This window comes from Prionailurus viverrinus, chromosome B2, assembly GCF_022837055.1.
Source record: "Prionailurus viverrinus isolate Anna chromosome B2, UM_Priviv_1.0, whole genome shotgun sequence".
Classification (NCBI taxonomy): Eukaryota; Metazoa; Chordata; class Mammalia; order Carnivora; family Felidae; genus Prionailurus; species Prionailurus viverrinus.
The window spans coordinates 58,375,011-58,401,011 of NC_062565.1; the positions used below are offsets into that span (position 1 = coordinate 58,375,011).

General features: G+C 34.8%; 1 protein-coding gene across 1 annotated transcript in view; it reads right to left on the bottom strand.

Annotated features, from left to right (window-relative positions):
- EYS (eyes shut homolog) overlaps nucleotides 1-26,001 on the bottom strand; it is a 1,626,372-nt gene that overhangs the window by 744,077 nt on the left and 856,294 nt on the right. Inside the window, exons 23-25 of the mRNA XM_047860135.1 lie at nucleotides 14,264-14,456; nucleotides 10,393-11,269; nucleotides 9,255-10,129 (exon numbers count right to left, since the gene is read on the bottom strand). Of these exons, the coding sequence (XP_047716091.1) occupies nucleotides 9,255-10,129; nucleotides 10,393-11,269; nucleotides 14,264-14,456 (1,945 nt within the window). The remainder of the gene's footprint in view (nucleotides 1-9,254; nucleotides 10,130-10,392; nucleotides 11,270-14,263; nucleotides 14,457-26,001) is intronic.

The following is a 26,001-nucleotide window of genomic DNA, read 5'->3' on the forward strand; positions in this document are numbered from 1 at the left end:
CAGTCATAGCAGCCTTCACAGCTAAGCCTCCCTAACTTATAATAAACTGATGACAATATTTGTGACATTTTTTAAGATAGGTATTTTACACTGTTTCCTGGAATCTCTACAATTATGGCAAAGCTTTGGATAAGGCATTATATCTATTAACACACGCTTTTGTACTGCAAGAGCATAAATATATTGAGGGAAGCTAACAGAACAAAAAATGACCCAAATCAAGGTGACACTGACTTATGTGTAATGATCTATTGGAGTAAAAATAATGGGAAAAATTATTTTTTAATTGTTTTTACAAAAGTCTTCCAATAGGAGGTGACATTTGATTTGAGCCTCAGGAAAGGAATTTGACAAAATGGCCAACAGAGGGCATTTAGGGAGAAGCACTATGAACACCAAAGTGCAGAGTTGTGCAACTGTACAACAGTATTGAGAAGTGGTTAGTCATAAAACAGTGTAGGGATGGGTGGCAGAGAATGGAGGTTGAATACTGTAGTTGGGATGCTTAGGGTTTTAAACCTCTTCCTATAGGAAAGGAAGATTCATTGTAACTTTATAAGAAGAGGAATGGAAATCACATAAGAAAAACAACTTTGAAAGTAATGTGGAAGAGGGACCAGAGAGAATCAAGACTAGAAATAGGTCACCCATTTCAGAGAGTGCTGCGTTAGTCCAAAAGAGATGGTAAGAGTTTAAACTGGAGTAATAATCATGAGCTAAGAGGCGGGGTGAGAGAACTTGGTAGATAGAATTCATAGTACTTTTGGCAAAGTTAACACTGAAGCTTGGAAATCTTCATAGATATAAATTTCATGTCTGAGATATAATTCAATGGAGAAGAAAGCATAGGTAGGGAGAGAGATGGAGGTTGTGGTGTTGGAGAGATAAAAATTTTATCTTAAGTTTTTGAAGGGCTAACATGCAAAATGTTTTGGTATAAAGATATAAGAAAGTATATCTCTGAATATATTTGAAGCCATGAGTGTAGGTACTACATCTCCAATGACAAACTGTGGAATAAAAAAAAAGAGTTGAAAAAATAGAAGAATGAAGGGTGTGGAAAGAAAGGAAGGGAGGGAAGTCTAAGAATGGACCCTAAGGGATTCTAAAGTTAAATGGTTAGCATGAAACTGTGCATTAAATTGGTTGGCAGAGGTGGGAAGAGAATTCCAGAACAGCCTCAGCACAGACAGTGCCAGGTACATAATTTGTTGAACCCAGTGCAAAATGAAAATGCAGGTCTTTTGTTTGGGAAAAAAAAAGCAGGACAAATGTTCCATTAAAGGTCCTAAAATAAAAGCTTTTTCTTTCTTTTTTGTTCTCTTTTTCATCTTTTCATGGTATTTTTTACTTGCTCTTTAAGGTCATTCTAAGAAAATTTAAGATTTTCAATTATTAGCATATATTTTACCATTCATCTTTATATTATGCAATGCTTGCTTTAAATGCAAATATAGGAGAATTTAACTCTATAATGACATCATCAAATTCACATAATTCCTATATCATAGCTAGTACATGCATTTTTTTCTTAGCAAAAATTGACCAAACACTGACATAAACTCAGCTGCTTTTATTCCTCTTCTTGTTACATGCATATTCTTTTTTAAAAATGTTTATTTATTTACTTTGAGAGAGAGAGAGAGAGAGAGAGAGAGAGAGAGAGAGTGTGTGTGTGTGTGTGTGTGTGTGTGTGTGTGTGTAAGAGCAGGGGTAGGGGCAGAGGGAGGAAAGAGAGAATCTCAAGCACGCTCTACACTCACAGGGGGGAGCCCTACATGAGCCTCGATGTGGGGCTGGATCCCACAAACTGTGAGATCATCACCTGATCTAAAATAAAAATCTGGATGCTTAATCATTATACTACATGCATATTCTAACACCATCTGGAACCAGATGTGTTCCATAATATCCTTACTTTGTACTTCCTTTGAAGTATACCATGAAGTATGGCTCTATCAAGTGTAGGGTCCTTTTCAGTATAGGGCATTTGTGACTGCACAGTTTACACCCCTGAAATCAGCCCTGGACACAGAGCTGAGAGATTCGCAAAGAGATTGTGGGTATTGACCACAGTCTGTGGCTCTGTCAGCATAGTACAGAAGACAGGGATAGCATAATAAGAGTTAATCAGGTCTGAAATATGAACTTTTCTGAGTCCATTTAAGGCTGATATTTACTCGTTGGTCAAAAAAGTAAAATATACTAACCTAAAAATTATAAACACCTCACACATATTGCTACTCCAGGAATTATCAAACTTCTGTAAAGGACAAGTTAGTAAGTATTCTACCTTTGCCTCCATCACAACTACTCAACTTTGCTGTCATAGTATGAAATCAGTCATAGACAGTATGCAACCAATAGGTAGTGCTGTGTTCCAGTAAAACTCTTTATAAAAACAAATGATGGGCCAAATTTGACCTGTATGCAATACCTTGCTAATCTCTGGTCTATACTAAGAATTTTCCCAAGGTCACATACTGCTGTGATTCAACAACAAAGGTGAAAGTGTTTTGAAACCAAAGAATTGTAACACGCATGGAAAAAAAAATCTGTATTATTAACTATATTACTCTACTATGTTTTGCATATGACATTGATATTAATATTCATTTTAGTGACAAGTGGGAATTAAGTACAAATAATCAATAGTCTTTTTTTTTTAATTTATTTTGAAAGAGAGAGAGAGAGAGAGAGAGAGTGTGTGTGAGAGAGGTAAAGTGGCAGAAAGAGAGAATCCCAAGCAGACTCCACGCTGTCAGTGCAGAGCCCAGTCCAGGGCATGAACCCACAAACTGTGAGATCTTGACCGAGCCCAAATCAGGAGCCAGACGCTCAACCGACTAAGCCATCCAGGCGCCCAATAATGAACAGTCTTGAATACTGCAAACTAGCAAAAAAAGCACAGGCATTCCTTTGTGAATGATACTGAGAGATATACAGGAAACAAAATGTCAGGATTTTACTTCTGATTAAAATCTGTGTGCTAGTTTCAGCAGATATAGTTTGACCTGCAGAACCAGTTGTATGCATTAATGGGTCAATTCTAAATGGGATGTTTTACAGACTGCAAGTAAATAGAACAAAAGTGACTATTAGGTATTGTGACAGAAGCTTTTGCTTACTATGCACATACTTCCTTTACCACAAGGGACAGGGTCTAGAGTGGTTCCTTCTGTAGTAAACTTGCAGTAACTTGGGGAGGTAAAGTAGGTGGTCTCATGTTTTAACTAAAGGGGGGCATCTCTTTTGGTTCTTAGTAGTTTCACCAAAAGGAAAATTTATTGGGGCACCTGGGTGGCTCAGTTGGTTACGCATCCGACTCTTGATTTGGGTCAGGTCATGGGCTTGTGGTTTGTGAGTATGGGCCCCGCGTGTCAGGCTTTGCACTGTCCACACTTTCAGAGCCTGCTTGGGATTCTCTCTCTCCCTCTCTCTTTGTCCCTCCCTCCCACTCTCTTATCTCCAAATAAATAAGCATTTAAAAAAATAAAAGGGCATATCTGAGTGGCAGGTCCAAAGCCACAGGTAAGCAACCAAACAAGTTACAACAGTTCCTGCTGTTTGTCACAAAGTAGTCAGTTGAAATATATGTGAATATCGAATAAAATGATGTGATTAATTCCATTCCATTTTTTTTCTCATTTTACTAAAAAGTAAAGAATGCTGAAGAAATATACCTAATGATTTCAACATGTACATAGTAATTTAGTTTAAAGCATGTGGATGGAATGTTTGAACATAAGATTGCTGTGTTATTTCAGAAAAATATTTTATCATTTTTAAATGATTTTTCACTCTAATAATGCTAATTAACAATGATTTTCTATCGTTATGTGGATAATTGTAAATTCTCATAAAAACTTGATTTTTTTGATATAAATAATTAAATATATTTTCTGAAATATTCTTTATTTCTCACTATGCACAAATATTTACAAAAATGTTTTATTGATTATAAAAATATATAATAAGTATAAAACTTTTAGAAAATGAAAATAAATATTGGAAGCAATATTAATGTTTTGGAAGGATCCCTTGTATGCATATGTGTGGTATCCATGCACACAGGTATTTGCAAATATGTTGTATGTATGATTTTATAACTTCAGCTTAATAGTATTAAAGGAACAATTTTCCATGCCAAGATTTATTTAAAAAACCCACCATTATGGTGCACATTTCTTTCCAGATATTATTTTAATAGCATTTAATAACATAACTTTGGTATATCAATAATAATTTTCTAAAATTGAGATGTTATTTTATTTTTAAAAAGTGCTTATTTATTTTGAGAGAGAGAAAGACAGAGAGAGTGAGCATGGGGGAGGGGCAGAGTGCGAGGGAGAGAGAGAATCTCAAGCAGGCTCCATGCTGCCAGTGCAGAGCCAGATGCAGGGCTGGATCTCACAAACTGTGATCATGATCTGAGCTGAAATCACGAGTCAGATGCTCAACTGACTGAGCCACCCAGGTACCCAAAGATTGTTATTTTAAAACTTTTAAAATTTCTGGTGGAAAGTAATTCTCCAGAAGCATGGTGCCAACTTACTTCCCCACCAATAGAGTGGTATATCTTCATGAATAGTGTTACAATTGAAAAAATAATAATAAAACACTGGCTAATGGATAAAATTTGTGTCTCATTTAAAATGTGTTATCTTCAGGGTACCTGGGTGGCTTAGTCGGTTAAGCATACAACTTCACCTCAGATCATGTCTCACAGCTCATGAGTTTGAGCCCCGCGTTGGGCTCTGTGCTGACAGCTCAGAATGTGGAGCCTGCTTGGGATTCGGTGTCTCCCTCTCTCTCTGCCCCTCCCCTGCTCATGCTCTGTGTCTGTCTCTCAAAAATATACAAACATTAAAAAAAATTATTAAATGTGATATCTTCAGTTGCTTCTGATGATTTTTAAATATCGCTTTACTGTCTGTGTACAGCAAATTGTTTTACTATTTGAGTGGTCAGCTTTTCCTCTTTGATTTGAAAGGGTATTTATAACCATATATACTTATGAGGCAACACATTTTTCTATATATTTGCTTTAACTATGTTTATGACCATTTTTAGCATAGAAAGGTATTAATTTTACTTATTCTACCATAAAATGTACTATCAACATTTTATTTATAATTTTCTATTTTTACTTTTAGGCTTAAAAATTTCCTGTTAGAGGCAAAATAAATATTAACTTATATTTTATTTGGATTATTTAATGTTTTATTTTGTAACATTATCTAGTTAGTTCTCATAGAAGTTATCTGCTATAAGGGTATAGAGGAAGAGTTGTCAAAATAACAGAATGCATCAACACAAGTTAGTGAATATGAAAATCTATCAAGTCTCTTCTTTGTAATCTTATGTAATCTAACATATGTATCTGGACTTTTTATTCTACTTCCTTTTATTTGCATTCATTTAATAATACTATATTTTATTATATTTCAATATATTTCCTAAACATAAAATGCTCTTAGTACCATTTCTATTCAACATTTTGCTGGCTATGCTCTTCGACTTTAAAATGACTTGATCAGGGGCACCTGGGTGGCTCGGTTAGGCGTCCAACTTCGGCTCAGGTCATGTTCTCATGGTTCGTGGTTCGAGCCCCACGTCAGGCTCTGTGCTGACAGCTCAGAGCCTGGAGCCTGCTTCAGATTGTGTCTCCCTCTCTCTGGCCCTCCCCCGCTCATGCTCTGTCTCACTCTCTCTCTCAAAAATAAATAAACATTAAAAAAATTTTAAATGACTTGATCAAGTTCCATTATATTATCGCATTTGAATTTTTTTGAAATTGCTTTATACTTTTCAAATGTAGTGTTTCTTTAGTATTAAGGGCTCACATTTTTGAGAACTCAAATAAGGATGTTTGAGTTACTTAATGTATTTTCTTTGGTTACTTAATGTATTTTCTCTTAGATTTTCTAAATGGTATGTAAGAAATATGTGCACATACACATATAAGGCATTTTGACTTATGAGTTTAATGGAATTACCTCTTATGTTTCATTTTAACACTTTTAACATTTAACATTTTAAACACTGATTTAAGAATGGCATCGAAGGAGTGCCTGGGTGGCTGAGTCAGTTAAGCATCTGGCTCTTGATTTCGGCTCAGGTCATGATCTCACAGTTGGTGAGATTAAGCCCTATGTTGGGCTCTGCACTAACAGCGTGGAGCCTGATGGAGATTCTCTCTCCGCCTCTCTCTCTCTCTGCTCCTCCCCATCCTCTCTAAATAAGTAAACATTTTTTAAAAAATGGTATTGAATATTGTTGTAAGGTATTTATATTTTGTTATGTTTGAAAATCATAATAGATATCGAAAAGATTTGAAGATAATGTAAATCCCTTAGGTAGGGAAAAATGGAAAGAAAAACTAAGTAACTTTAGCAAATTATAAATTGATTGTCAATATCTTTTCATCTAAGATCCCATGGGGTAAATTATATTATTAAATGTCTTTCTTTGACTAACCCTTTTATTCCCAGAGAAAATATCCCATTGTCATTTATTAGAAATTTACTAATGTTGTATTGAATTTTTTAATTTAGAATTTTACAACTCTGGATGGAATAAATGGAACCCATATAAATTTTCATTTTTGTTCTATTTTTGTTATTCATTGCTATTAGAGAATATTTGGATCAGGAGGCTCTGACTATTCTCTCTTAAATCCTTCTGAACTAGTAGAAAAAATAGAGAGTCATATTGCTATAGGAACATAATACCAAACTGCTAGAGAATGTTCTTTTTCTCTCTCTGTTTTTAAAATAATTTTTATATTTCCATAAGTAATCTCTAAGACCAACACGGGGCTCATACTCATCACCCCAAGATCAAAAGTTGTGTGTTCTACTGACTGAGCCAGCCAAGTGCCTCCATTTTTCTTTTTCCTCTTAAACTTCATTTGCTTCATAAACTAAACCAAACCATAAAGACTGGTTTGGTTTAGCAGACCAGTGACAAAGAGAACTTCAGATTAATAGATGTCATATTTTAGAACTAGCAATCATATACTTTAAAAGTTACACCAAACTCTAAAAAGCATATTGATAGACATAGCTCCATGATGCCTCACTTTGTTCATCATAAAGCTTTCTTGGAGTGTTATTTTTCTCTCACCCACCTAGGAGCTGTGAGGGACCCCAGAGTTACAAGCTTTCTACCTTTTATACTTTCCTAGTATGGAAGTAGCATGTAGAGAGGAAGTAGTAATACTCAAAGGTTCACTTTAGAAACATACAAATGAATTCTCCCCTTATCAGTTACATGCTTATTCTATATTTTGGCAGTGTCATGGAGCTTGGAATGCAGTCAAGATTTTAGCATGGCAGGCCATTCTACTATGGCTTACCCTACCTTTTCTTTATATGAAGAGATTATTTCAGATGTGTAGTTATGTTTTTAAAGATCATTTTCAGCTACTGGATTGGTTTGGCCAATGGGGAGAACCTGCAAGTGACTAAAAGACAAGAGGAGAATGAAGCTGGGTGTATATCTCCTAGTCTACTCCTGATTGGTTTGCATTGGATTGCCTATATTCTCTCCCAAAATGCCATAGCTTCTATGAACTGGTAGCTTTCCTCTTTCTGGGTCTTAATGACTGCTCTTTCCTTTGTCCCTTCAGGACTCAAGGTAATGATGACATTCTGCTGTTACTAGTCCCTTCAGAATCCTACTATCTCTACCCATATCTTTGTAAATAATTTTTTTTTTTTTTGTAAATTCTCCCAAGTACTCAACTGGAATGTGCTATCTATTCCCTGATATGACCCTGGTCAACACAGTGGATGAACATACTGGAAAATGCTGGCAAGTGCCTTGTAAATTATTGATTAACATGTCTAAAATATTTAGGAAGGCAAGGGAAACTAGAAGAAGAATAGGCAAATTGGAAAAGATCAAAATCACCAAAGAGTGTTTGAAGTTGGAATGAGGGAATGGGAAAAATGGAATGTGAGAAAGTTTTGTTCATAAAGGCAAACTTAGGGTTTTATTTCCTGGAAATGGAGAATTTGTGTCCTGATTATTTTCAAGGGATAGCTATGGGACTAACTGTATGAGAGGAGAAGATGTAACTCTGCTGAATTTGTTAAGAACCTTATATGCGAGAAGTGATGTGTTGGGTATAACTGATGGTTCTTAACAGTTATACAACAAGCTATTGTCTTGTAAAAGCACACGGAAAATACTACATTTAAATTTGTAATTAAAATTTATGTTATTTTTAGGAACATATCACACTACACATACCAAATATAAGATTTGGTCTTTTGTATTATTGAGTTGCCAGCCACAAATTACACACCTAAACATTTTAAACACTGATATGTGATTCTTCTGAATCATACACACAAAATCTACAAATATACATATATAACACATGAAACCTATACATTTCTTATTGAGGGGAAATCAACTTCACTACCACAATTACACTTGAAATTCCATAAGATAGAACTTCTTTAAATAATGAAAAATACCTTCTCTTTCTGCTAAATATAATTATTGAAGGTTTTTTTTTTTCTGCATGTTTCCCGATTTGACAGTAATTACAAGGGTAGAGGAGACTAATAATTTCTAAAATGCTTTAAAGTAAGAATAGCTATCTAAGAAAAGTGGCTTTTCATTAATTATTTCAAGACTGAATTTAAATTTACACATGGGATACTATCTTGTGTCAATTTATATATATTTTTTTGTTAAGTAAAGGTCATGAGTTTCATTTACATTCTGAGTTATACATAATGAAAGCATCACAGTTTTGCATTAAATAATGATCAACCACGCTATGTAGAATGGCAACACTCAATAAAGTTCCCTTGATTGCTTCATCTTCCCATTAAAAAAAAAATACCAGCACTGAAAAAAAAATGTTAGGAAGTGTATGTTATATTGTGTTCCACCTGACAAAGATTCTATTTCAAGAAATGAGAATAATAAAAGTTATTCCTAAAGTTTGAAAGATCTATTGTAATGAATTGAACTAGTTCAGTTTCTGATTGCTTGCCAGCAGTATAGCTGTCTCCAACATACTCCTGTATTGATCTGGTAGCCTTTGTGGCAGTGCATAAAGAATAAACATCTGTGTCAGGTACAACAGCAAGGTGCCATCCCCATTGAACTTGCTGCTACCCTGATTACAAAGAGGCTGTTTAGAGCACCTGGTGACCACGACAGGCTCTTTCTTCACTATAGAAAAGAAACTCATTTCCAAAAGTTTACTGAACTGAAACTGAGAAACTCACCAGAAATCGTCAGCTGAAGAGGTGTTGGAATGAACTCCAGTGAAGACAAAGTAAGCGATCTAGTGATGGAAAGCCTCTGGCTTGCAGCAGAAGATTCCCAATCACGCACACTAGGCTGAAGTTCCCATTTGCGCCACTCTGAAGAAGTTGTAAGCTCTTCTTTTAAATCAGATGTTAAGGTCAGATAATCTGTATAATATGTCCAACCTGGCACAAGAACAGACAAGGGAAAAGAGGCCTGTATTGGATATGACTGAGTTCCTGAAACTGCATAAAACGCGATATTAGAGGTTACCTCTGAAAAGTCAGACACAGAGTCTATATAAGGTGGCAGGTTGTTTTTGAGGTCACCTGAATATATAGTTTTTGGATGATTTTGTAAATTTAATTCAAAATCTAGACAACTGTCATGTGTGTGAAGTTTGAACTGATTATGAGATCCTTTACTCTCTCGCATACCCAATAAATTGTCTTGATTCAGTATCTCAGTGGGGCCCATGGTTATACCATGTTGTCCTATTGTCAATAGTTTTAAAATGTTCTCTGACACAGAAGGATCATCAGTAGTCAGTTTTGAAGTCAAATCAGAAATCATCAAGGCTGAAGAGACACTTTGTAAAGGGACAATGGATAAATAACTCTTAAATAAACATAAATTAACATCCAAATTACTTGATAGGGGAATGGATTCTTCCAAGGATGAGGATAAAATCCTTCTTTTTGTACTCTTTTTAGAAGGAAATAAAGATGACAGTTCTGTGAATGCCACTGATGGCGTTATTTCAGTAGCATAAGACAATGGATGCCCAGAAGTGATAGTCTGAATTCCCATTAGTGCATACCAGCTGGCTGATATCGCTGAGTTCATCCAGAATGTCTCAAAAAAAAAAAGAAAAGAAAAGAAAAAGGGGCGCCTGGGTGGCGTAGTCGGTTAAGCGTCCGACTTCAGCCAGGTCACGATCTCGCGGTCCGTGAGTTCGAGCCCCGCGTCAGGCTCTGGGCTGATGGCTCAGAGCCTGGAGCCTGTTTCCGATTCTGTGTCTCCCTCTCTCTCTGACCCTCCTCCATTCACGCTCTGTCTCTCTCTGTCCCAAAAATAAATAAACGTTGAAAAAAAAAATTAAAAAAAAAAAAGAATGTCTCATAGAAGTGGGACTGTTTTCTATGCAAAACTTGATCTGAGAATTCATGAGAGGATTTTATTTCAGTCATAGAACATGTTGCACATGTTTGGCTTAATTCACTTAAAGAATCAGCAGCCTGTGATTTGATGTTTGTGAGTCTCTGGTTGCTAGATGCTTCAGTAATAACCTGGTATTCACTGGGAATGGAGGCTTGTGTAGTGAATTGGTGCAGAGTTGATGAGTTTAAGATGGCTACCTGTTTAGATATAATTATCTTAGCAGGAGAAAGGGGAGACATTGAGGAGCTCAGCAATCTCCAGTACTCTCTTCTTGAAATTAGGGAAACAGCTGAAAATTCTTCAATATCCTCTTGAGCCCCCATAAAAACAACCGGAGGTACACTTGTAGAAGTGGTTGTGAGCAGGAATCCATGGGAGAGTAATGAGTGCCTCTTTAACTTAATATCAGCTCCTGGAATGCCAGTAATTACTGAACTCACTGTGGTAGTAGTTAAGGCAATAGTCTCATTGTTCACAAAAAATAAAGATTCTGTAGGAAAAATAAAATCTGACATGAAAGAAGAAATGATAAATGGGGTCCTGTCTTCCATACTGGGGAAAAAGTATCCTGCTGTGGCTGCTGAAGTTTGGATAGGCATATGTGATACAGACGTTTTGCCCCAGACAATTTGTGCTGAGTCATGAACACCAAAATTCAGAAATTGAGAAGAGGAAACATCTGTGGAAGAAGGAAGACTGCGTTTTGCTGAAAGCTCTCTAGTGGAAATCAGTTCTTTGAGTAAATAGCTTTCAAAAGATATGCCAATGCTTAATGTTGCTAAAATAGTAGTTGGGAGAACATCATGCTTGATAATGTCTGTCTGTTTTGGACCTTCAAAGAGGAAAAAGAAACAAAAAGAGAATCAGAAAAGTGAATTAAAAATGAACAACTTTGGCCCTGGACTGAGTCTTCTGCAAACTGCACTGCCTCCTCCTATCAATTATTTGCAGACAAATGGCTCTGTAGGTTATATTTCTAATGGAAGTGTATGGGTAAGTTTAGTAACTTCACAAACTGGATAAATGCAAAGACTCCCATTATTCACACTCCATTTGAGGGTCAAAGTCAAACAAATTGTGCTATATAATCTTGAGAAAGAACGAAGCTGGAGGTATCTTGTGCCCTAATTTCAAACTATACTACAGGGCTATCATAATCAAAACAGCATGGTACTGGCATAAAACCAGACATATAGATCAGTGGATTAGAGTAGAGAGCTCAGAAATAGGCCTACTCATATGTAGTCAATTAATCTCTGACAAAGGAGGCAAGAATATACAATAGGGAAAAGATAGTCTTTAAAATGAATAAACGGTGCTGGGAAAACTGGGCAGCTACATGAAAAAAATTAACTGGACTGCTACTTTACACCATATAATGGTGTAAAGATTTAAATATAAGACTGAAAACCATAAAACTAGAAGAAAAAATAGGTAGTAAGCTCTTTGATATCAGTGTTAGCAATACTATTTGGGACCAGACTCCTTAGGCAAGGGCAACAAAAGTTAAAATAAACAAATGGGACTACATCAAACTTAAAAGCCTTTATACAACAAAGGAAACCATAAACAATACAAAAAAAGCAACCTACTGAATGGGAGAAGATATGTGCAGATCACACATCTGATAAGGGGTTAACATCCAAAATATATAGAGAAATCCACAACTTAATATCAAGAGAACAAGTAATCTGATTTAAAAATGGGCAGGGGCACCTGGGTGGCTCAGTCAGTTAACTTTTGGTTTTGGCTCAGGTCATGATCTCACTGTTTGTGAGTTCAAGCCCTGCATCAGGGAGCTTGGGATTGTCTCTCTTTCTCTGCAGCTCCCCTGATTGCTTGTTCTCTCTCTCTCTCAAAATAAATAAACTTAAAAAAAATGTGCAGAGGACTTAAATAGACATTTTTCTAAAGAAGACATACGGATGGCCAGCTGGCACATGAAAAAATACTCAACATCATTAATCATCACAGAAATGCAAATCAAAACCACAATGAGATATCACCACAAGTATGTCAGATTGACTATTATCAAAAAAGGCAATAAGTAATAAGTGTCGGTGAAGATTTGTAGAAAAGGAACCTTTGTACACTGTTGGTGAAATGTAAATTGGTGCAGCCACTGTAGAAAACAATATGGAATTTCCTTAAAAAAGTTAAAAATTAGAAATGCCATACAATCCAGCAGTACCACTTCTGGATATCAATCTGGAAAAAATGAAAACACCAGTTCAAAGAGATACATATGCTTCTATGTTCACTGAAGCATTGTATACAATAGCCAAGATATGGATTCAATCTATATGTCCATTGATAGATTAATGGATAAAGATGTTATATATACACAATGGAATATTACTCAGCCATAAAAAAGAATGGAAGCTCCTCATTTGTGATGACATGGATGAACCTAGAGAGTATTATGCTCAGTGAAATAAGTCAGAGAAAAACAAATACTGTATGATATTATTTACATGTGGAATCTAAAAATAAATGAACAAACAAAACAAAAAATACCATGAGAAACATACTCATAGATACAGACAATAAACTTGGTTAGCAGAGGAGGGAGAGATAAGCAGGGTGGAAAAAAATAGATAAAGGGGATTAAGAAGTACAAACTCCCAGTTATAAAATGCATAAGTCATGGGAATGTAATGAACAGCACAGAGACATAAATAATATTGTAGCAACTATGTATGGTGTCAGGTGGCAACAAGATTTGTCATGGGGATCATTTAATAATGTATAGAAATATCAAATCACTATGATGTATACCTGAAAATAATAGAATATTCTGTATCAATTATGCTTCAATTATAAAGAAAAGCAATATATATAATTTATGTTATATTAAATTTTGTATTTATTTCACAAACATTTTTATTTATTTCACATATTTATACTTATACATACAAGCAATGAGCATGCACAGAGGGAAAAGAAAGAATTGACATATTCCACACCAAATGACTCCTTTGAATAATGAAACATGAAAAATTACAACTTTGTCACTGATAGACTCAATGAATATATAACATAGTGGTTAAAAAATATTAGAAATATTATTTTAATTTCTAAATAGGCACAGTATACTTTATATTTGATAATATTATATTTCAACTTAAGTCTTTAAAAGAACAGAAATTACAAAGACAAAAAATAGGGAAGACTACCTGCCTGCTTATAATATCCAGTACCCTTCAAAAATATTTTTCCTAAGCAAAGAATACCTTGTTAAGGGGTATAATTCTCATTCTTATTATCCTGAGTGACACTGACTATAAAAAGAATTAATTTGGAATTTAACATATGATATACTATTTACAATATAGCATCATTTGATTTAGTAAATTAAATAAGACATATTGAAACATACTCAAGATGTCAAAATACTTCAAAATTGGAAAAAATGCAGATTAAAAAAATTCCAATAAATTTATAGGAATATAAATTTATATATAATGATTCAGAGAATGTTAAATAAAGATAGAATAAAGTAAGTATTACAAGTTTTTTTAAATAAGTTTTATGGATAGTTAAAATCAGCTGGGACTGGAATCCAGTTATCTACCAAAATTTACATATCATAATAAAGATATTAATAAACATTTTTTCACTGTTTAAGAAAGAGTATTTATTAGCAAAGAACATCAATATTCTTAAACCAAAACTTAAAACTGAAACATAACAAGAATTCTAAAATAATTTTATACCCCTGAAAAATTATGTATCTCAGAAAAATAAAGATTTGAAATAAGTCAGAAAATAGGTTTCAATACACATCAAATTCAATCTTTTATATATCTTATTTTCATCTACTTACCTGGATCATCTGGGTTAGTATTCGTGATGGTCCACAGTCTTGTAGCCCTTGCTGATGGAAAGCTACTGACTGAAGTGTCAGAAGCAGATACTGTATATGTTTGTATAGAAATGACATCCATTCTTTGAGAGACAAGAGGTAAACAGGCAATTCTGCTTATTTCAGCACCACAAAAAAGCCCAGTGGAGCAGGCCTGCAAACAATAATTATAATAACTAAGTTCACAGTTTCTTTGTCACCAAGAGAGAAGTTTTTAAGTTAGTTTTGAGGCATTTTCTTGTCATATTCGATAGCTCAAATCATCACCTTAATTTGCTTGAAAATAAAGTCTTTAGGGTAAATTTTATCTGTATTTCAAAACTAATCCTTCAAATTTTGGATATGCTCAATTAAATGCCTAAATGTATTCTTAATTTCTTTAATTTTAAGCCAAAATACTATTTCACATTTCCTTTGAGGGTATTTTTTTTTCCAAGGAAGAATTTGTGCTGTATGGTAGTCAATATGGATCTAAAAGCTTCGTTACAAATTATAAACTCTTCCACTCTAAATGTCATATTTAGTTGGAAGCAAATGTAAAATGCAGTATATGCAACAGATAGTTTGAAAACATTTTCTTGTGATGTTTGAATCATTTTAATTTGTATTGGCTTACGGAGCAATGATCCTTATAGATTTAGGTTTATGTGAATAGCCTATTTCTGCCATAAACTTACAAGATAATTTCTGCATAAAGAAATTGTTTTTAGCTTATGGGAAGAGAATTGTGATACATACATAAATAAGTACAAATATATCTGGGGATTCTCCTTTAAATATAGAATTAACAGTTACACTATTTGTAGATTTTGAACTTTATGAAAATACAATTCAAATATTATTTAAAAATAGTAATGCATGCCTATTTCCTAACACTAAGGACACATTCAACAGGTATCCTTACTTAACTGGGCTAGTATTTGTTCAAAATTTCATATAATTTGCACAAAATGTAAATTTTACTTTAGATATCCTTTTTTCATTTGTTTCAGAGTTATAAATTCTGTATTCACTTTCAATTAACACCTGAAAGGTTTTATAAGGTCAGAGAATTCTTGATGTTTTATAACTGCTTTAAAAAATCTAACATGTAGGGGTGCCTGGGTGGCTCAGTCGGTTGAGCCGCCGACGTCAGCTCAGGTCATGATCTCGCGATCCGTGAGTTCGAGCCCCGAGTCGGGCTCTGTGCTGACAGCTCAGAGCCTGGAACCTGTTTCAGATTCTGTGTCTCCCTCTCTCTGGTCCTCCCCTGTTCATGCTCTGTCTCTCTCTGTCTCAAAAATAAATAAACGTTAAAAAAATTAAAAAAAAATCTAACATGTAGAAAATGGTAAAAAGTGAAGCTAGAAGCGATAGAAGAAACACCAAGAAAAAAATATGTTTTATGATTCCACATATTAAGGACCAAGAGATTTGTCTTTTTCTCTACTCAAGGGTAAGCAGCAAGGCTTGGAAAGAATTCAAAGATTGTTGAAAATACACATGGAACTAGGATAGAGATCAGAATGCAAATATATTAGATTATGGTGAAAATATAGCTGTTACATAGTGCAAAAATATTTGTACGACCAACATTTTCCTACTAAATCATAATCAGAAGTTATTATCAACTACCTTGAGAAATCACTACCGTGGGGTTAAGGGATCCTCAAAGCCCCATGATCAACAAGTTTTCCCCATGTCATCATTGCTACATAAGAATCACAGATATCCTTTAGGTACACTAGATCAGAACATGTAAAGCAAGGTGATTCAAATACTTAATGACGTAAGGCTAAGATACTGCCATAAGAATGATCTGGAATACCTGATATTCATAGACTAAATATCTATCTTTAGACAACTTTGCATTGGAACTACTAACATTTGTCTCTATGGTTCTTATATGTTCTCTAATATTGTTGACTATTATATCACTGGATATGTTAATACATCCATTCTTCCTGGTGGGAAGCCATACTTTCTCTTTCCTATGTTGTATGCCTAGGCTCACATCCATCATGTGCTGTTCTCAGCATTTAAGTCTCCAAGGTGAATTTATTTTCCTAATTTTGAGCTTGATAAGAAATGTCTTATTATATTCCCAAGTACCAGCAATTAAAATCATAGAGCCTTTTTTTAAAATTAAATGTTCCTCCAAATTCATTTCAGTATTTTAATTGTTTGAACTCTCTCTCTCCTCCTCCTACACACACACACACACACACACACACACACACACACACACACACAAACATAATTTATCCTAGAGAAACTTCTATATTTTCCTTAGTTAAATTCAAAACTGCATGGCAAAGCTTACTACATGTTCACTAAACTTATTTCTTCTTCCTCTTGGACATGTTTTACTCACTCTTGTGTTTATGTGAGACCAGGTCATTTACTCCTAATCAATGAAATGTGAATGATCATGAAGTATGTCACTTTCAGATTGATTGACAAGAGTCTGCTATGCATGAACCTCCAGCCTCTTCTTCCATGTAGCGACTTCAGAAAACACATATTAATGATAGAGGAGCCACAAAAAGGAAGTAGCCCAGATCCATAGATCTTTATTTGAAGGAGAATATCTGAAATCAGAAACACTCACTTGGATTTCATATGAATGAAAAGTAAATTTGTATTATTCTAGGAAAAATTTAGAAGTTATTGCTATATCAACCAGTATTGGTTGGTATCAATCTCTCCCTCACTTGGTAATGTTACAAGAAAACTAAACCATAAATGGTTGAACATTTCTTTTCCCATAACTGCAGGATTACACTGAAGGATGTAAGTATTTCAAATATTTAAATTTGCTTTAATTCAGCAAATATTAAAGTTATATTTCTTTCCTAACTTCAGTTACCCTAATTTACTTATTTTGCCAATATGTCTCTCATTCACTCATCATTCATCTATCAAATATGTATTGAGTACCTACCATGAATAGCATAATAACTTGCTGATAGTTATTGAAATGTAATATGTGCCATGACAAAGATAGCCATTTCTACAAAACTTCATGACTTAAAAAAATATTTTTCTTTCTGAATCTATATTTGAGGAGAAAAATGCAAATAGGATCTTTTGAATCAAACCTTTATGAGAATATGGTCATCCACTTTCCATGGTCACTGTGTAGCCTTCTATGTCTTTACTCAACAAATATTTCATGATCAGTTTCTAAGTGTCAGTGATTGTCGCAAGTGCTTGGAATAAAATAACTAACAAGATATGCAATGTTTGTTTCATTACATAGCTTATCTTTTAGTAAAGGAATCAGAATTAATTAATTAATACCAATTAGTAATAAGTGGCTTAAAGACAAAATTTTGCGAGATAAATAATAAGGACAAATAGGGAGGACTCTTAAAGGGAGTGGCCAGGGAAGTCTTTTCTGATCAGGGATCTGAATGTGAATTTCTGAAGAAAAGAGCATTCAAAGCAAACAGAAGAGGGGTATAATGGCCCTGAGACAGGAACATGCATTGCATGTTTGAAAGACAGCAAGATGGGGGATATGAATAAAGAGATGAACGGAAGGCCATCAGTGGATGGAAGTGAGGTCACAGACATAGGCAAGATAGGTAAGATAATGTGTTTCTTGTTGTATTTGGAATTAATTATGAGAGTTATGGAAAGCCATTGGAGTATTTAATATTTAGGAAAAGAGATACAGTTTGATTTATATTATGAAAGGATTAAGTTAATGTTTTGTAGATAGTAGACTCTTAAGGGAGTCTGGAGTACAGGAAAGAATGGAAGCTGTGATATATATATATATATATATATATATATATATATATATATATATATATATATAAAATCAATGATTCCTAAGTTTTTGTTCCTATCAGTGATGCGTGTAGTGGTGCAACTTACTAATTTGAAGAACACTGGTGAAGAACACTGGTATTTTTTTTAATACTTAAATGTTTATTTATTTATTTGTTTTGAGATAGAAAGAGTGTGTGAGCTACCACAAGCACAAATTGGGGAGGGGCAGAAAAAGAGGGAGAGAGAGAGAATCCCAAGTAGGCTCCACACCTACCGACAAGGAGATAATGACCTGAGCTGAAATCAAGAGTCAGATGCTCAACTGACTGAGTCACCCAAGAGCCCCCTAAAGTACTTTAAACTTGATAGGCTCATTAGCTATCCAGATACGGATGTAGAGTAAGAAATTGGAAATATGAGTCTCTCCTGAGACAGAATTACTCTTAAATCATCTCAACTAAGTAAGAAATTATGATTATGGGATAACTAGTGTTATCCCATAGTCCTTCTAATTCTCTAGTCACAGACCTAAAAAAACGGCAGAACCTAGATTTATATGTAGGCACTAAGACTCCAGAATCCACACACATAATCATTGTGCTACATGTTTTACCTCTTATTACATCTTCAACATTTGTTATGAACAGTTCTACCCTACAGTTGATTGTTTTAGGTAATAAAAACATTCTTTTATTCTAATAGCCTAATGGATATCACTATCAATTAAATTTAATAATCACTATCAACATGTTAAGATCTGAGCAAAACAATGTTTCTATTCACAGTAACATTTGAAGACATAATGTACTTCATCCTTACTTTCTACTTGAGGTGATGAGTGTGTAATATAGCAAAAAAGAAAAACAAACCCAAAATTTCCAGTTGTCACAGTTTCTTATCAATCTAATTCTGTGGTTTGATCTACTTTCCTCTTAGAACTAGTAGTTTACTCCTTAAAGTTTACTAAAATAACTGACAGCTTGAATTTTTCCAACACTATCAAAAAACATTATTAATTTTTTGTTTATTTTTTTAAGTTTGTTTATTTTGAGAGAGAGAAAGAGAATGTGTGTATGCAGTGCAGGCAGGGGAGGGGCAGAGAGAGACAGACAGGGAGAGAAATAGAATCCCAGGCAAGCTCTGTGCTGTCATGGCCTAGCTGCAAGTGGGGCTTGATTTCACTTAACCATGAGACCATGATCTGAGCAGAAATCAAGAGTTGGACACTCCATGGACTGGGCCACCCACGACCCCCTATTTTATTGTTTATATAGCAAACTGTCTACCTAATTTGTGGGGGCCAGTGCAAATGAAAATATAGATCCCCTTGCCAAAAAATGGTTAATTATTAAGTCAGCAACAGCAGAATATTAGAGCAATTGTGTGTGTGTGTGTGTGTGTGTGTGTGTGTGTGTGTGTGTGTGTAGGGGTGGGTATCTTCTAATGGCAGGGTCTTAATGCAACTCACAAGTCACATACCCATGACTTATATATGCTAATTTTGCCATTTTATAATAGTGGATTTACCTACCTGTAGCTTAACACTCTTTGAAAATTTTCTCAGGGTGATATATGCCTTCTTAAATTGAAATATCTTTTTGATAATTTTGATAATTGGAAGAAACAGTTCAGATGATTGTTACGCTAAATTCATGACATGGTGTTCTTGTAGAATTATAAAGGAAACATCAGGCAGAACATCCAATATAAAACCACCAAGCAAATCTGTTTCTAAGTAGTATAGGCTTAGTTACCCCATCAATTACAGTTCTAAGAAGCAATAAACTCTTCCCAGTTTCATATAAAGTGAAACGTTTGATTTATGCTAATTGGAACTATCATGTTTCATTAGGAAAAGTTCACTAAACTGAAGTTCTCTTTCAATAATTTCTGCTTTCTGGCAAGCTTTTGCATCATTTACATAATTTCCAATTCTATAAATATTTTACTATATAAAATTCTCAGGTCTCAAGTAACAAATCAATGTCCAGTCACAAAACCAATAACCAATAATTTACATCTAGTTAGTATATTTCTCCCATGTTGGGAGAACTTGTTGGTTAGATAAGGGGAAAAAACCTTCCAAGTTGTTGATTCAGTGTTGCTGTCTTGTAAAGGATACTTGCAGGTTTCTGCATGTGGTTAGCTAACTGGACTGGGAGATGAAAGGTAAAGTTAGTGTCAATCTGAATCTGAGAATAATATTTTGAAGAATGATATCATTCACCCATAATAATAATAAAAGAATCTGTTAATGATCAGAACAAATATTAAGAATACTTTGACATAAAGTATATAATATTGAGATAGTTTTATGATTGAAAATTGGACTACATATTTTATTTCTAGTTTTTCTAGAATTTCCTCTATAATATCTATAGAGTCCATATCAATAATTAGAATTGTTATTGTATGACTGTTTGTATACCAAATGGATTCACATGTCTTTACCAGCATAAAAAAAGTGCCTATGGCCACTCTCTACTGAATGGCCATGGCTAGTATGATGTCTAGAACATAGTTACATTGTTGGTGGTCAGTAAACATTTGCTGGAAAAAAAACCCTAAAAGATAACATTCCTTTGAAAATGCATTTTATCTAGGTACTTCTGCATTTCTTTTTTCCTATGAACATAAAATTCCATCCTTCTTGAAAAACTCCATCAGATAAGAAATCAGGATTTTGGAATAGTAGTCTGGTGAAATATCCCTTGGGCTTCCAAACCCTGAAGATTATTGATGGTTCACATGACCAAAGCTTTATACAGTCTCATATGAACCTTGTGATCTAAAAAGGATGTAGCCTAAGCCTTGATCTTCCAAGAATAAAGCCTCCTCATGTAATATTCTAAACATGATAGGGCCCTTCCAGGAGAAGTGGTGATCATCTAAACTGTTTCTATGGAGGCTGTCAGTGGTCAGACCTGGAGAAGTAAGTCTGATCTACACATGTCCTCTGTAGAGAGCTCATCATAATGGAGCACATAGATAGTGATATGATGGCACGAATTATCTCTCTGCCTAGGCTGTGTGTGGCACTAATGCCACTAATGCCATGGATATTTGCATCTATTCACTATCTCGAGAATCTACGAAAAAGGTGGCAAGTTCTCAAGAAACATATAGTTCTAGAATTCTTTTCTTCCTGCATGATGACTTGACAGAAAACAACAGGAATTCTCATTCCCTCATTTTGTACTTACTTCTCTTCTTTCTTTCTTTCTTATTTTTAAGATTTATTTATGTTTGAGAGAGAGAGAGCACAAGTGGGGGAAGGGCAGAGAGAGAGGGAGATGCAGAATCCGAAACAAGCTCCAGGCTCTGAGCTGTCAGTGTAGAGCCTGATGCGGGGATTGAACCCACCAACTGCTAGATCATGACTTGAGCCGAAGTCAGATGCTTAACCGACTGAGCCACTCAGGTGCCCCTTTATTTATTTTCTTTTTCTTTTATTTTTAAAAAATGTTTATCTTGAGAGAGTGAGAGCGAGAGAGAGAGAGGGAGGGAGAGGGAGAGGCAGAGAGAAGGGGGAGAGACAGAATCTCAAGCAGGCTCCACACCATCAGCGTAGAGCCCAACACAGGCTCAATCTCAGGAACTGCAAGATCATGACCTGAGCCCAAATCAAGAGTCAGATGCTTTACAGACTGAGTCACCCAGGTGTCCTGAGGCCTATGTTTTCTTGAAGTAAGTTTTCTACTTTCTTAGAAGATAACTTTATTTCCCTTCATTGAATTTGGCTACCAGATCTTCAAGGGATTTGCTTAGGTGGAGTTCTCTTTGAAAATATATGCTCATTGCTTTCCTATACAATTCTAATCTTCTGGGACAACTTCTAGGAGAACTAATGAATGAAAAGATAAATATCTTGAGGACTGTACTGAATCAGACATTTTCCTTGATCTGGCTATTGGAAGATATTTGAGAATGGCAAGTGGAAAGCACAGCTCAGGGGAGAAGCCAGGGTTAACACTAGAGACAAAATGTTCATACAACAGATTTCCTGCAGAAAGCTGATGAGACAAGAGGTTGAGAGACACTGTTTTAGAGGCAAGCCCTCACAAGTATATTTACTAACTATAGAATATGTGCCAGAGTTAGTTTTTTAAAGTTTATTTCTTTTGAGAGAGAGACAGAGACAGAGACAGACAGAGAGAGAATATCAAGCAGTCATCGTACTGTGAGCACAGAGCCTGACATGGGGCTCAAACCCGTAAACCATGAGATCATGACCTGAGCCAAAGTTGGACACCTAACTGACTGAGCCACTGAGACACCTCAGAGTTATTTTTTAAAATAAAAGTCCGACTAGGTAATTCCTTAGCTGAAAAAATCATCAGTGGTTTACCACTTTCCTAGGAAAAGTAAAGATGATGTAGTCTAGCACACACAGACACTGACCATTTCTAAAAACATATGCTTATTTCTTAACACTTTTTTACATAAATTATGATAATTACTACTTCACATGTATTTTTTTCCTTCCTGAATCCCACTACTGCCACATATTCCCACCCTGAACCTAGGTAACCCAGATACCCAACTTTTTTGATTCAACTCAAACTTCTCTTGGAAATCTTCTGTTCCTTAAAAAGTTTTTAAATACATCACTACTGTGCTTTCATGAAATATTGTGTAGACCTTAACTGCAGCTGTTATCTGTCATGCTGTGATTGCTGTTTGACATATTTTGCACTCCCAGTAGACCAAAGTTTTTAAGAGCAAAAACAGTCCTCAAGTGTCTAGCTCAGTGTTAGAGATCATAGGCTAGTAAAGAATACTCTTGGGGGAGCTTGTGGTATCAGTCTATGTCAGTCTGCTTCATGCTAAGTAAAAAGAAGGGAGTGATAACTCTACTGAGTTGGAGACCCAAAAGCCTTTGATTTGGTCAACTCAAATTGATTACAAATGTTGAACCGGAGTCTTGGGACAAGATCTTTATATTACTTGGTTTCCATTGAAGTTCACAGGTGACTTATAAAATAAAAAGCCTGTGGAATACAATGGGTCTGTAATTTGATAACTAAATTGTAATTACTAAATGAAAGGTACAATTTAATGAATAAGCTATATATTTGAATATGAATTATTATATATACAAATTACTCAGACCAATGTGCACAAATCGTATATTTCTAATACATTTATAATAAAGATATTTAAACTTTCCCCCCTTTTTCAGTACTGTTAAATGCACCTGTACATTAAAAAACATAAATTACATTTTTTTATTTTTGGGACTTGGATTGTATTGAATTAAAACTCCCTTTGCAAAAAATATTCTCTGAATACTTTTCTAATGTTTCACATTAAAATAAACTCAGAAAACTATGAGTACAGATCAATTTTTTGAAATAAAATTATTCATGTAGCAATAAGCATATTATATTTTGATAGAAAATACACACAAATAGACTACCTTCAAATTTTAAGTGGATGATATTTAATCAACTTTCTACAATGAATAAATTAAATTGCATGTCAATTATTTTGATTCTAATCAAAGAAGTACTAGTTATTTTCCTATATGTTAACTATAAATATAGATATTGGGCTCTGAATGAAGAAATAGTTTGAATTTTAAAGTTATAGGCTCAACCATGGCACAGTTCATGTTGGTAATACCATTGTATTTAATTTAAATTAAAATAATTTGTGTTTGATTTGATTTGAGTTCAACACAATATTGAGAATCTACTCTGTGTTAGCCATCATATCAGAATCATTTAATAATGTGCAACTTTCTGTACCTCTTCTCTGTAGGGCAACTTCAACCTACACCCAATCATACTTGCTACACTTGTCATTGTCATTCAGGCTTGCTCTCCTATTGGAACTCTTTTCTGAACCAATTCATTCAAATCGAGTAGGGCTCTGTACCTTTATTTTGATATCTATAGTATCTTGTATACATACCTTTATCAAAACACATTAGTTAATAAATATCATTTGTTGTCTATCTCTCTTCGGGCTGTTATTACATGCCAACCAAATAGCCACAGTTGTATGCATGACACACACAATGATTCATTACAGTACTGATCATTTTATATTTTTCTTCATCTTGTAGATCATTTAAAATACAAAGGTGCAATCTTCATTTTATTTTTTTTTTAATTTTAACGTTTATTCATTTTGGAGAGAGAGAGAGACAGACAGAGTGTGAGCAGGGGACGAGCAGAGAGAGAGGGAGACACAGAATCTGAAGCAGGCTCCAGCCTCTGAGCTGTCAGCACAGAGCCCAGTGTGGAGCCTGAACTCACTGACAGAGAGATCATGACCTGAGCCAAAGTCGGGCGCTTAACCGACTGAGCCACCCAGGCGCCCCTGCAATCTTCATTTTAAAGCATTAACCAGGATGGCTGCTGACTCCTTTAGTAGTAGCCTACTATTTCCTATTTAGTAGTAGCCTATCTATTTCCTATAACCCACTATGACAATACATGTTATCTCTCTCCCTTCAGACTGAAGTGGGTTAGGCTTATAGTTTGAATGCTTTGAAGCTGATCTTCACATTCTGAAAATATGCACACAATCCTCCCTTTACTTGGAAAATTCAAGTGCAAGTGACATGAAAACAGTTACATGAAGTAACACAAAACCAAATCAAGTACCATGGTACAAGGATACCATCTAACACCTAAAATATATCAAATACAGCAAGGAAAATACTCTGTGCTGAAAATTAGTGCCCCTGAGCTGCATGGAGAGGGACAAGCAACAGGTCTTATTCTTCCCTATAGACTGACTCTTTTCTTAGTTTTATTTATTTTTAATTAAGGGGGAAAAAAGCTAAACCAGATGCACTGATTATGAATAGCAAAAAAGACTCCTAGGCCACAAGGGAAGCATTAAAACCCTGCTGTTTTTCAGTGGCAATACTAGAAAAAGCAGGGGAACAGAGAGATTGGTGTTTATCATCAAAAGAATGCAGTAGATGTCGGTTATCATATTTCTTCCTGCTGCCTCGCCTGAATTTAATTATTTATAGAATAAACTGGCAGATGTAAAATGCACACTTCCATTTGTTATAATGTAAGAGCCATGTGAAATAAGAAATTTTGGTGTAAAATGTACGAGAAATTTTGTAGAAATTGTATGAGTTAAGTCCTTTTTAGTGTGACTGTGTTTGCCAAGAGAAATTTGAGCATAGCTCAGTGTAAAAAGATTCAGACCTAGAGTTGAATACAGAACAAAACCTTCCTGATCTACCAGCTACATAAAGTATTCTAACCTCTTTATTTCCATATCTGTAAAATAGGGATAACAATGCTTCTTATATCACAAGTTTGTTTTTTCTTTTTTAAAGCACTAAATGAAGTAATGCATCCAAAACACTTAGCCTGGCAAATAGTTAATGCTTCACCAATGATAACTAACTTTCATGGTAGCTTGTGGCTCAAATGGTGTTTTACATCAGTTTATTATTATAGAAAGGAATTCACTATATCTTTGATAGTGTATGGCATTGCATCTAATCTGTGTTGCAAATTTCTTATATGATTAACACCAAAATATTTATGGTCTTACCCATGTTCTTACTCATTTGATAAATAAATATTTAGAATGAATCTATTATGTGGTATCAATGTGGAAAAAGAGGTAACGACAGATATGCATAGTTACTGTTCTCATGGAGCTTATTACTGGAGAGAAGAGAAGCACAGCAGGGTGGAGAGGTGAGGAGGGAACAGAAGGGAAGGGAGGGGAGGGGGGAGAGTTCAGTCACATATTGAATACAGAGATACATAAACAATTGATGGGTTACAGTTTTAGCAATTGCTATGAAAATAAATTATAAAATGCTACCTAATTGTTTATGAAAATTGGAAATGGTACAGCACTTTGGAAGATAGTTTGGCAGTCTCTGACATAACTAACCACACTTTTTTATACAACCCAGCAATTTCCATTCTCTGATATTTACTGAAATAAACTGA